General features: G+C 41.7%; 1 protein-coding gene across 5 annotated transcripts in view; it reads right to left on the bottom strand.

Moving 5' to 3' along the window:
• The window catches only part of cacna1bb (calcium channel, voltage-dependent, N type, alpha 1B subunit, b), a 162,693-nt gene that overhangs the window by 138,529 nt on the left and 10,397 nt on the right, over positions 1–13,767 (bottom strand). For 4 of the 5 annotated variants that reach the window (XM_083793860.1, XM_083793861.1, XM_083793862.1 and 1 more), the window contains exon 4: positions 10,803–10,942. The exons of the other annotated variant lie outside the window; for it this stretch is intronic. In XM_083793860.1, the coding sequence (XP_083649986.1) occupies positions 10,803–10,942 (140 nt within the window). The remainder of the gene's footprint in view (positions 1–10,802; positions 10,943–13,767) is intronic. 5 annotated transcript variants of the gene reach the window in all.

The raw sequence follows: 13,767 nt of genomic DNA, 5'->3' as shown, positions 1-13,767 counted from the left end.
GGGTTTCTTCCTGGAGGCTGAACCCTTGACAGTCAAACGGGCCAATGAAATAAACAGTAATATAGTGACATCACATTATCAGCCCCTCCCCTAACCCCTCCCCCTTTATCATCAACTACAGCTGTGGGTGTGGCTTCAGTTCAGGTGGATCACCACCCATCACCACCCACCAGGCAAACCAGGCACACTTAATGAACTGGTGGGCATGTCCACATGCATAAAAGCATGATTTTAACAAATACTGTACACTTTTTGGAAAAAGTTCTTCCTCCTTATATTATAATAATTCCTGATTTTAGGGTGGAAAAAATCGTGGCACTCCATCTTTAATGATGGTGGTTCAAAACATCAACTTTAGCACACGTGAAAACACCACCGTTCAAACCGTGGAAGTCAGAATCAAAATCACCATTATTATTATTTTTTAAGATATTTCTTTTGCGGCTTACGCCTTTTATTGGTTTTTTGAAGGGACAGACAGTAGACTGACAGGAAACGGGAGAGAGATGGGGGAAGACATGCAGTAAAGGCCGTGTCGGGCTCGGGAGTCGAACCCACGGCACACTGCAACTGGATTACCAGTCGGGTGCCCAGACGGTTACGCCACCGCCTGGGCAGAATCACCATTATTGTCACAAGAAATACAAGACAGGGCTGAAGAGAAGGGGGCGGGGTAAGGAGATCAAGGCAGGAAAGAAGAAGGTTTGAGCGCTTTTACCAAAAAAAGTACAAGTAAAGGGTTTCCGATCATTTTGGAGTAGTAACTTGCGTAATGGTGAGAATATCAGCTGATCTAATTAATGTGAAGGAGACGCACTTGAGAACATTGTAAAATAAGAAGCTCATTTAGACTGGTATTGTTTTATACAAAGTAATTTTGCAACGACACATCTCTGATCTGATCAAACATAACTTAAATATATGCTTTCATGGAATGTCACAGCGGAAATAGCCGACCTACAAGTTTTGTCAAAAGATCACCTAATTTCTGTGAATCTTCCATCATGACAGACTTATAGCATGTTATGTAGACAGCACTATAATTGTATTGTATATAGTCATAGCACGCCATAGTACATATGTATAGCATAGTAGTGAATATGTATAGTTTATTATGTATAGTGTATGTATAGTTTCATCATATAGATATTCCACTGTTACCTTCTTAGCTTACGCATGTTTCATGATAAATGCTTTTATGTGATGTATTCCCATGCTTTTGTTCTTGCTTAAATGTAAGTCGCTCTGGATTAAGAGCGTCTGCTAAATGCCTAAATTGTAAATTGTAATGACATCCCCCACATAGGGACACTGGGGTTCATGTGGTTAAAGCTATGGGATGAACCGGTGGATTACTGGATAACGTTCCGTAATCACAGCACCTCGCGTTCAATTCCATCCGAGATCGACCTGGTTCAACATCCCTCCTCTGTCCCTGTCCTCAATGTCCCGTCTCTCTACACTGTTCTGTCTGTCTAAATACAAACTGAAGGAAATATATACTGTCTCCATTATATCTTTGTTAAGAGTACTGTATGTATGTATGTACTGTATATGTATTGAAGTTCATTTACTTGTTTGTATTCCACTACGCCCGGATCGTCTGGTCTGGTAAACATTAAAGAAAGAAGGGGATCGCATTCAGAAAAATGTCATGCACATTTTCGTCTGTCCACTGTTGCCGAGAGCCGAAGATATTTTGTTGTGATCTGCGAAGGCATGGAAGATTAAAGTATACATATGAGCCTCTTTTTCTGTGAGAAATTATTCATGTTAAAAGTGTATTTACTTTCCACAATCTTCAGAGAGACTACTCGACGAGCCAAAGCAATAAAACACTGGAGCACTCACAAAATCAACAGATGTTGACTCTGGGCAAGACGCTTGTCAACATTCATCATTCTTTTTTTTAATTTTTGTTATTTCTTTGCAGCTTTTCTGAGCCTTTAGTTAGAGTGACATGCAGCAAATGGTCAGCCCAGCCAGGGACTTGCTGTCAGGCAGTTACAGCCTACACGCCCTACAGTACTATATATGTAGAGTGCTCGCTCGCACGCACGCACCCACACACGCACGCATGTTCTACATATAGTACTGTAGGGCGTGTAGGCTGTAACTGCCTGACAGCGAGTCCCTGGCTGGGCTGACCATTTGCTGCATGTCACTCTAACTAAAGGCTCAGAAAAGCTGCAAAGAAATAACAAAAATTAGGAAGAAAAAGAATGATGAATGTTGACAGGCGTCTTGCCCAGAGTCAACATCTGTTGATTTTGTGAGTGCTCCAGTGTTTTGCTTTGGCTCGTCGAGTAGTCTCTCTGAAGATTGTGGAAAGTAAATACACTTTTAACATGAATAATTTCTCACAGAAAAAGAGGCTCATTATGTATACTTTAACTGGATGTCAGACGAACAAAATTATACAACATATGTCTTGTCCCTTTTTAGGGCAACGATATCCGATAATAAGGCCTCTGGCCTAAGGACTAAAAGGACGGAGTTTAATAAGCTACCACCATGATGCAAGGCACCAACCTACTCTAAGGGATCAGCTAGGGCTTCAGTGTCTCGCTCAAGGAGCCACTGCTGCCCACTGCCACATGCACTCGCATTCATGTACTGTGACACAAGATTCCAAAGGAGATCCGCTGGCCATGAGGTGCTGGTGAGGTCTGTAGTTGGCGTGTGAGTGTCCGGCCTGTGGCGACTGGGTGGCGAACATGACTTGGCTGCCAGTGGCCACTATCACTCCCAGAGAGCCAGGAGAACAGAATCCCTTGGGGCCAAGCTCATAGTCATAACAGAGCCATTTGACAGCTGTTGTTGTCTGTGAGCCAAGAAAACACTGGCATCGGTGGGAGAAAAGCATGTTGGTAGGAAAGGCACTCATGAATGATAAACAGCGAGCTCCCTCTTATTCCCCTGACGACTCACGTACGCTATCTGAAAACCATGCAAGTCTGGATTTTAGAGATCCCATTTTATACAGTGGTGAAAGTGAGCCGGAGCGATCCGGAACGTGGTTCCGGTAAGAGATTCCAGAGTGGAGCTCCTTTGAGAGACAAGCTGTCAAAAATCCCATATTAAATAAGCTGCCACTGTGGTAAAACGCACGTCCAAGAAGAGAACAATCTACTAACGTCAGATTAACACACACGTGTTATTAGTTGAGTTGTCTAATGACCGGATATAATAGGCGGGCTCTCTACTACGACGAATCCACCAACGTTCAAACCATGTTTCTGGTTGGCTCACAGACTGACACAGCGCAATACTTAGTTCCGATTGGTTCCGAACGGGGAAAAAAAGAGCTCAACTGTTTGAGAGAAAATAGAGTTGATGATACAAAATAAATGAATTGATGATGGTCAAATAAATATTTGATTAAGGTGTATGAGAAAAATGAAGATTTTTATGTTTGACAAAAACGCTGCTCATCAGCTAACCGGTTATCAAAACTATCAATTAATGCATTCATCGATAATTCCCATCCATTGTCGGGTTGGGACAAAATGGTTTTTAAGGTAGACCACACCAATGCAACTCATTGCAACTCAATGAGTTTCAATGATGTGCAATGGTGTGGTTTACCTTAAAAACTGTGGCTACTTGTCAAACATACTGTAGGTTCCAACACCATGATGACAGATCCCATAGGCAAAACGCAGAATCTTTTTTTTCCTCCAGAAAAACTCTAATGAACAGCTTAAATTTGAAGTGAAAAACAGGCCTCCTCAAGGTCTGCAATATGCTACTTGCCAATGCCCGTGTGCAAGTAGAGATCAATTGCTCAACCCACTGAGGAAAACAATGCGGAACCGAGTGACAAAGTGACTGTGACTGACGGACAAAGTGACTGTGACTGACGGGGCTAAGTGACTGTGACCGAGGGACAGAGGTTTCCTTATTTATATATATAGGATTAAAGCGCGAGGCGAGAACACTCGCTGGAATCGGAAAGTCCTCTCTGCTTGTTATCTTTAATATTTCTTGCCAACGTGCATAATCATGTCAACATATTCAGCATCATAAGTGTGCCTGCTTCTTTGATGGATGAAAGGTTTGTCACAACATGTCCTTGGTCATGCCAACGACGGGACTCGGCAGTTGCACCTGAATTCAAAGGCTTCGGTTAGAGTATTTACCAAGGGCTGTCTAGTTTAGCCAGCAGCCGGGTTGAAACTGGCAACATTAAGTTGAAACAGAAAAATCTGCACACCAAATAGCTCCCATCAAAAGGATTCTTTATCTGCTAGTGACATTTCGAGCAACAACGCCCTTCCTCTCAGACTTACATATGCAGAGACATATGCCATCTTTAATACCAATATAATTTATATTCCTCATCTCCAAACCATGCAATTTTATACGCATGGTGAACATTTAACTCATGCAGATCATATATTATTCGCATTCCGGTCCACAATAAACAAAAGGCACATCATTTAAAGGTGCCTAATTGAAAGTCACAGTGTAAACAACTCATGTACTCTTCAACCGTTCTCTATGATGGGAACTATGCACAAAACTACGTTTTTACCTTGTAAATCTGTGAAGTGACAATAAAGCTGATTCTGATAGTACTCCAAACAGACTCAGGTACACACCAGTCACATGCTGTACCAAAACTATTTAGTATATTTTATGTTAGTGCTACAATTATAATTGTGTGCTACAATGTGCTACAATTATAATTTCTCAATATAGCTGCAAGCACCGATAAGACAGGATCATTGGCTTTCAGCCAACTTGGCAACATCTGGAAGTCCAAACAAATTATAGCCTCAAAACCAAACGCAGGCTCTACAACAGTAATGTTAAGGCTGTCCTGCTATATGGCTCCGAGTGCTGGAGAGAAACCAAAGAGGATATGAGAAAGGTTGACGTCTTCCATAATAAAACACAGGATCCAGTGGCAGCGTATGATGCCCCAACCGGGACCAAGAGGATAAGTAAGTATTAAAGTAATTGGCTCATAAAACCTTAACTTTTTCACTCAAAGATCCCAGGAGGAGATAGATTTGAACTGTTTGTCATATAATTTAAAATGGTCGGTGGTTTAAAGGTCAGAGGTCAAAATTGTCAGAACACGAAAGTTGTTCGGCATGAGGAGATGCAAATGTGTATCGAAGTTTAATTTCTGGTGGTCAACCGGTTTATGAACTATGCCTGTTGACATTTGCATTTTCAATTGAGTGAACGCCCCGTGCAACTGGAGTTTAATTTTGAGCACAAAAAATGCGAAAGTAGACACTTCTTCCGGGTGCTTCAAAACGCCACTGAGCAACTTCCATCTAAATGAATAGCAGGGGGCAGGGCTGTCCGCACTCTATCCTTTATAACTCTATGGTACCAACAGGTGACAAATGGCTTGTTGGCTTGTAGTGGCTTGTTGAGCTTCACACTGTGACAGGTGCATGATGGGAAGCTGAGTTTTTAGTGTAACACCAGCACAGAGCACAGTGCAGTACAGACTACGGTGTAGCACCGACAATAGTCAGACAACCAATAGTCCCACTATTCCAATAGTCCGACAACCAATAGTCCCACAACAAAATAGTCCGACAGCCAATACAACCAATAGTCCGACAACCAATCGTCCGACAGTCAATACTCAGACAACCAACAATCCCACTATTCCAATAGCCCAACAACCGTGCGGTGGCTCAAAGACGCGCTGTGGGTGTGTTTGTGTTACTGTTTTCTAAGACCGTCATGGCGGCGGCGGAGGGGTGCCTACATCGTGTTTCTCCACATGGATATGTTCTCACTACTTCACCTTGGTGGAGCACAAAGAAAAGAACGTTTCAATGTAAGTTGTGTGCAGACCCAGACTCATCCAACGGCAGTCCACCTCGTCCCCTGGCATGGCAAATGGGATGGAAAAATGTGCGTGCGCAAGACGGTCCCGCAACTCCCACGGCAAGCGTGTGTGTGTGGGATAAATAAAATCAATGTTGGCGGAGCTCTAGATTGAAATGTCTGGTTAAATAATGTCCCATTGTAGAGCCTATAGTGACTGACTGACTAGACTGGAACTCACCTATGCTTTCTATGGCATAGGCAGCTCCTGGCAGGATCCACTGGGAGAAACTAGACACAGCTGCAGGACATGAGACTAATTAATTAGAGCGACAGAGCGACAGAGAGAGAGGGAGAGAGTGTGTGTGTGTGTGTGTGTGTGTGTGTGTGTGTGTGTGTGTACGTGCGTCAATTTAACAAAGGTGCAGACTATCAGAAATCAGCAGAGAGAGATACCGACGTTTGCACTACTGTATGCCGAATTGAAGTGGACTCGGCCCCATACGTTTTTTTCCTCCCTGGAAATAAAAACGTCTGGGTTTCCGAGGCTACTGACTGACTGGCAAGTAACAGAGTAAGTAAAGCAATTAACAAAAGAAAAGGTGAGTACTGTAAATAATTATGTGAATAAAAAACAAGTTGAGTACTGTAAAGTAAGCAAGAAAGTGAATACAAAAGTGAGTGAGTAAGTAGGAGTGAGTGAGTAAGTAGGCGAGTGAGAAAGTCTTTTAAAAAAGCAAATCAGATGGTAAGTAGGTAAGTGGGAAGTGCACATTGAAGTTGTTCAAAAGCAGGGATAGAAATGCAGTTTCCAATCACACAACACAAGAGAGGTATAAGAAGTGCTTACACAGTGAAGTCCAGAGTGTTCATTTAACTGAGATTGTAAAAAAAATAACATTAACATGTAAGGATCAAACGAACACTCAGCATTTTACATTGTGGTGTTGCTCTGCCAAGCACATCCATTTCATCTCTAGAAATACGAAAGAATAGACGGGTGAAAACGGATTCCAATTCCTCGTACGGAGGTGGCAGCCTGACAATTCACTCCTGTCTTATCCAACACAGCTGTCAAGTCTCTCAACATGCGCACACGCACTCACACGCACACACACACGCACACCTTCACACACACACCGCTGCTGACCATTTGGATGCCCTGCGGGCTACGCTGACCATTTGTGCGCGATGCGTTGTGAGCTTTTAGATCTGCCATCTTCAGAGGGCAACACCCGAGTGCAACCAAATTAGTTCTACTAGATCTCTTCTCTACTAGTCCCTCCCTAACATTTTAATCTAGTACAGTACAGTAACACTCACTTCAGGCGTGTCTGATTTTATTTGTTGACGAAATTGTCAATTTAGTCTTTGTAATTCATCATTACATAGCTTAGTATTTATTTTGGTTTGACAGTGAAAAAAGGTAGTCGACAAACATGTTTTGGTGCTAAAGAGAAGACTGACGTTTCGACTCTACTCATGTTTCCTATACACCAGTTGCTATAGTGGGATGAGAAGAGACGGAAGCACAAAAAACTGTCTTGATTGACCATTTGCACTCGTTTTCAGTAAAGCAACGTCCTGCTGCCTCCTGCATTATGTGCGAATTCAAAACAGGTGGTACACAGGGCAGTTGAGTGATATCTAATAAGCAGAAAAATAAATCACTTGCAAGGAAAGAAAGTAGTTCATAACATGTCTACAGTGGATCTTTATGAAACAAACACTTTGCGTATAGAAAGAAGATAATTCAAGCTTTTCGTACAGCTGCAATGTTGGTGAGTTTGACGTTGTTTAATACAATCAGATGGGACTTTTCTGTATGGGGTGGTGGTAGTAAGTGTACTTCGACACATGGTCGTGGTCCGGGAGGCAAAACAGCAAACTTCTGATTATCAGATGGCACGCACTCAGCTACAGCTGCAGTCACCGCACCCTGACATTTGAACCACCTCAGACCCATGGATGATTTCACTCAAAGCAATTGCAATACACTTTGTTTTACCTTCATGGTTTCATTTCTTGCACCACTACTATGCAATGCAACAAAGTGTGCTGTGAGCTTGTAGCAAATGCATTGTGGCTATTTTCGTTATTCGTTGCACAATAAGTTACATAGGGTTTAAGCTGGGAAAGAAGCCATTTCACTCTTTGTCAGTGCTGTACATTCTGTCCAACTGTTGTTCTGCATTCTATTGATTAGACTTTTGGCAATGAGGGAAAATGTATTATCTTTTTAGCAGCTTCTAATGTCTAATCAGGACAGATGAAAGGCTGTGCTATCATTTAGACTCTCATTAGAATTGGACGGCTGTATCGACATAAATAGCCCAATGTTACAGAGGGATTAAAGGATAATATCAAACCTGATGAATGATGAAGAATTTTCCTGATGCAGCCTAATTGTATATTCATATAGTGTACACAAAATTACACGTTTGCTCACTGGTGTCAATACAATGGTTAACCACTAAGCCTTTGTTAATTATCCTGCAGAAAGGTAAATGTTTGCTCCACATAACTGTGGGTAATGAATTATCTCTCTCTCTCTCTCTCTCTCTCTCTTGTTGGTTATTTAGGAATTTAAGCATTCTACAATACATTTACGCTTGCTCACCTCAGTGTGGTCAACCTCCAGACCTCATCCCCTCCTCTCAATCTTCACTCTTGTCCTGTTTTATTAACCACTTTGATTTATTGGTTTATAGACTTGCTGGAATAGCCATTACTTACTTACACCACAAATCCACTCCTAGAGCCACAGATCAAGCCTGCCCAGCCTTGATTTTATATGGACTCTGCTGATGAGAAACGTGGCATCCCAAAGTTCAGATCATAAGGAAACCAATCAGTGGACTATTGCTTCCATAGACTGACGGATCAACTGCTTGACATGCTTTGGATGCCGGCTCTAACTGCTTTCATGACAATTTGGACGGATATGGGGGCCGCTGTCCTTCAAATTCCTGGGCTTATTTGTGTTCCCAGACAGTCAAACTTGTGTCACAAGGCATTAACCATCTGCATAATCTTTCATAGTCAATATGTGAAACAAGCTTTGTACTTTACGAACGAATAAAACATTGCATGGATGCACCTGGGATGTATCCCAAGGTCATCAGGGTTTCGGGTCTCACAACATCATACCCCTCACTCAGGTGACCCAGCCAGGGTGATCAAGTCCAGACTTATGTCCCAGTAGCTACTACTGCAACTATGCAACAGGCATACTATGCCCAGCCCCAGCTTTATTTCCATCCATGACAAAACAAGATAAAGAATCTCCAACGAGCCCCATACCTTCCATACAATGAATCAACAATCGAGAGGGACCCATATATTGTCTCCACCAGGCCGAAGTCATGGGGAGAGTATGTTTTGCACTCCGTCCGTCCGTCCATCCCTCTGTGTGTGTGTGTGTGTGTGTGTGTGTCTGTCTGACAGCTATAGGGCTCTATTTTCATCCATGCAAAACCCCTTATCCCTAAACTACTACTTTGTCGTTTTTGTTTTACTATTTTGAGAAACATTTTTGAATAGTTAAAATAGCCAATCTATAAGCTCACACCGTGCCGATGTTTATTTAAAAATGTTTTTAAAAATAGTAAAAAAATAATAATAATACAAAAATAGAGCCTAATCTCTGGCTTGATTGCAGCCAAACTCTGCACACACACTCCCTGGATGTCAGGGCTGAACCTCTGTCCCAAAATTTTCACATGGGCCTGTTATAGAGCCACCAGGAGGCCGATTTTTGCAAAACAATTCTTTTTGGCAGTACACCTACAGATTTTGTCCAAACATCATGCAAATCGGTACACTATAGCAATTAAACAAAATGCCGCAAATCATGAACACATTGTGTGATTTCCGTTCAATTTTGCATGCATATTCCCACTAGGCCGAGGAGGAAATGCCACTTGAAAATCCTCAAATCAGCCTTATGGTGGCGCTATAACTGGCCACGTAAAAACCTTTGCAACCTATGAAAAATACAGGTATTTTTCATATCTGCTCTTTATAGTAAAGATGCCATAAAGTGGATGAACAGGTGCTTTATTGGCTACTTCTAGTAGCCTTGCAGGACACACGTATCCCACAGCCTGGAGCGATAATTGCTCTTTGATTACTCATGCATTTAGATAGATATTCAGGAAGGTCCGTGGCCTGCTGGCAGTGTGCAAAAGACATGACTGCCTAATATTATGTACGATATTAGCCCCACACATGAACGCGCGCGCACACAAACACAGACACACACACACACACACACACACACACACACACACACACACACACACAAACACACACAAACACACACAAACACACACACACGAATGAACTACAAACTATACCAAAAGTCGAGGCATTAGAATGCAAACGGGAAGCTGCTATATGAAGCGTACCATATATTCTATGGGTTTGAATTCTCCATGAATCACCCCACGCAACAAGGAATGTCAAACAGTATGTTTCAAAATATAGTTTGTTTGAATATTAAACATTCAAACATGTAAGAGAAAAACACGTTTGGAGCAGTCCTACTACCAATACCACACTGCCGATTATGCTTCAGGAAAATTGGTTTAATTTTCTTTTCCAGTAATGTCACATACACCGTGCGTCGCCACTATGGTCCAATGAATAAAGTAGTAAATCAATATACTGTAGATTTTTAGTATGGGACATCTTTCAAAGGTTTGTCAAATTTGCAGAATAATTTACAGATGTTTGTTATTGACAGCAACACTGATTCCACAGAAAAGCGGGTGATTCCAATACACACATGCGCGCACACACACACACACACACACACACACACACACACACACACACACACACACACACACACACACACACACACACACACACACACACACACACACACACACACACACACACACACACACACACACACACACACACACAGTACACACACAAAGAAACCACTCTTTGCTTTCCATATCCAGCGCACACCCAGCGGGCGAGGAGGAACTCACCCAGTAAGAACGACCACAAAGTCCATTACGTTCCAGCCGTTGCGGAGGTAGGAGCCTTTGTGAAACGCGAAGCCCAGGGCGATGATCTTAATGCCGGCTTCGAAACAGAATATTCCAATAAAGTAGGGCTCTGTGTCATCCTACAGAAAGAGAGAGGGAGATGGAGAGAGCAAGGCAGAGAGAGAGAGAGAGAGAGAGAGAGAGAGAGAGAGAGTTTTTTGTTAGATGTAAGAGAGTACATGAAGTTAATGAAGCATGTAGTGAGAGATGGACGAAAGAGAGAAAGGAAGAAGGTTCCTTTTACTAAAACTGAAGTGATGAACAGAGCTCTCCCAGTGGATAAAAGAAGGATAAATAGAGACGCAGAGAACATGACAAATGTGACAAATCTGTAGAAATTTAGACCTACAGTACTTAATTAAGTCTACAAGACTTAATTAAGTCTACAAGTTAAGCGAGATAAAAATATATGCAACATGCCACACATTTTTTTGACTACATGCAATCTCTATTCCATGGGAAATGCACATAACTTTAGGTAGACATGATTGTATGAGGCATTCTACATTTTCTTTCACAGAAGGAAAAGGAAGAAAACAAAAACAGCTTAACAGTTCACCACACAGCAAAAGAAGGCTTGTGAGAGTGTGCAAAATGGAGCCAAATATACCCTTATGGTTCCGTTTGTTTACTCCTCTGAGTTAAATTAGCACAGAGGATTTCTCGGCGCACGCTTTCATTTGAAGCCCGCTCATGCAGTGGTTGACTGAACCCTTGGTCTCCGTCCAAGTAATCAGACATGTATGACAGTAGAACGCTTCTCCCTTTAGCCTCATTCATAGTTCATCGCACGGTAGTGTCGCGCATCGCAAATACTCGACCTTCAAGCTCACAAGACGGCCCGTACACGCCGCGCTGTGAGCTTGTAGGTCTGCTATTTTTGACACGCGACACCGCCATACGACAACGCATTTATTAGGCTTTTGCCTCCGCTGCTGTTGGCAAGGGCCTGGGGATTTATTCACTGGGCACTAGCAGAGTATATTGCACGCCTGTATTAACCTCATTCTCTCTCTCTCTTGCTCCTTCTTTCTGGCTCTGTACATACTACAACCTGACAGCATCCCCCCAGCTCCCAACTCCACCCAACCCCCAACGCAAATATCCACATAAACCAGTATGACAGCCTGGCTGGAAACCCCCGCCACGATCAGATATGTGACCTTTTCTGTACAGTGTCACATTCAAATCTAACAACAGCAAACAACCACAGCCATAATAGATACCGTCTGCATGCCTGATGAGACTTATAACAGTGCAGTGGTGGGAGGTAATTAAGTAAAATTATTCAATTTTGAGGTACATTTACTTTGCACTGCATAGCCTACTTCTACTCCACTACTGTACATCTTAGAGGCGAATATTGTGCTTTTTTATTGACAAATTTAGTCACTAGTTACTTTGCAGATTTAGATTATTAATACAAAAATCATGCATTAATCAATGCATCTTTGACTATGACTTTGAGGTTTGGTTTTATGTTTTTCACAGAAAGAGAGACCATTTTCACTGTTTTGTACTATGTTCAAGATTGGCATCTTAGGGTTGTCCCGATCCGATGACGTGATGGTAAATCATGGCCGATCACGTCATTTTCAAATGATCAGAATAGGATCAGGAGCAAAAAAACATGATCGCACATCCTTAGTGGTTAGTATCAATATTATATCCATATAATCCATGTCATGATATTAGACTGGATAATGGATATTGAGTGTGATTTTAGATATTGTACGATTGTGATAGTGATTCATGATGTGGATGGATATCAGATCGGGAAAAATCGGTATCAGCATACTCAAAATCAAATGATCGGAATCAGATTGGGACATCCCTAATCTCCAGTTCAACTTTATGTTTTCTTTTGTAAACTAATGCTACTAATAATAAATACTAACTAATAATACTTTGTTGCTGCTTTTGCGCAACATGTCGTGAACTGGCTTTGTTATTTTTTGTCCATCTTTGAAAGTAAAAGTGAAAATGGTTAACTCATTGGAACACAGCTTCTTTTTTTTCATTTCCTGAAAGGTAACGGTTTTGGACATACAAGTTTTCTACCTGACAGCAATGATACTGTATCTGATCATTCATACTGGCACTATTGTATTTTCGTTGAGCGACACACCCAAGAGACTATGTATAAATCAGCCCTTAGTTTACAATATAAAGGAGCTGTCGACATAACGATCCTTACATAATGTCGGGGCTGGAAGGCTCTCTGAATAAATGAATAATGTTGTAGATAGAGGCAATGTCATATCATAAATTATGTATGCATCTAAAATACTTATAAATTATATATCGCTGCTGTCAGGCAGAAACCTTGTATCTCTATTTTATTTTTATTTTAATGGTTTAGTTTTTTTTTTTTTTAGTTAGTTATTGCCCTAATTCGTCATTCAAGAGTGTCGTGGAAATCTAGTTTTTACAGAAGATCTGCAATTTTGGATTATTCTTATTTTAGTGAAAGCGGTTAAGTCTGTGTGCGGCTTTTATAAATATTGAACCAACGTATACCTAAATACTATTAGCTACACAGTCAGGATCCATTGGTACACAGCAGGTTATTTTTCCATTTCCTGAAAAGTAACAATTTTGGACATACAAGGTTTCCACCCAGCAGTGGCGATATGCTCCATCTACAGGGCCTTTGGAGGACAGCGTGGGAACTCCCTGAAGATTTTTGTGTCAAAGACAATGCAATGGATCTGAAATACTGTTTAATTATCTCCAATTACAGCCTGCAGGTAAATAATGGCTGGTTCCTTCCTTGTTCTAATTAAAAGGATGCTTGTTGTTCCATTGCGATGTCAAGTTGTGGGAGGTGGAGACGGCACCACGCTAATCACGCTAATCACTTTCTCAGGTGCTGAGTGCTACCTTTTCTTTCCTTAATCGAGAC

The sequence above is a fragment of the Protomyctophum parallelum genome, assembly GCF_964188405.1.
Source record: "Protomyctophum parallelum genome assembly, chromosome: 21".
Taxonomy (NCBI): domain Eukaryota; kingdom Metazoa; phylum Chordata; class Actinopteri; order Myctophiformes; family Myctophidae; genus Protomyctophum; species Protomyctophum parallelum.
Note: the sequence above shows the minus strand (reverse complement) of the source record. Positions and strands in the feature narration are given on the sequence as shown.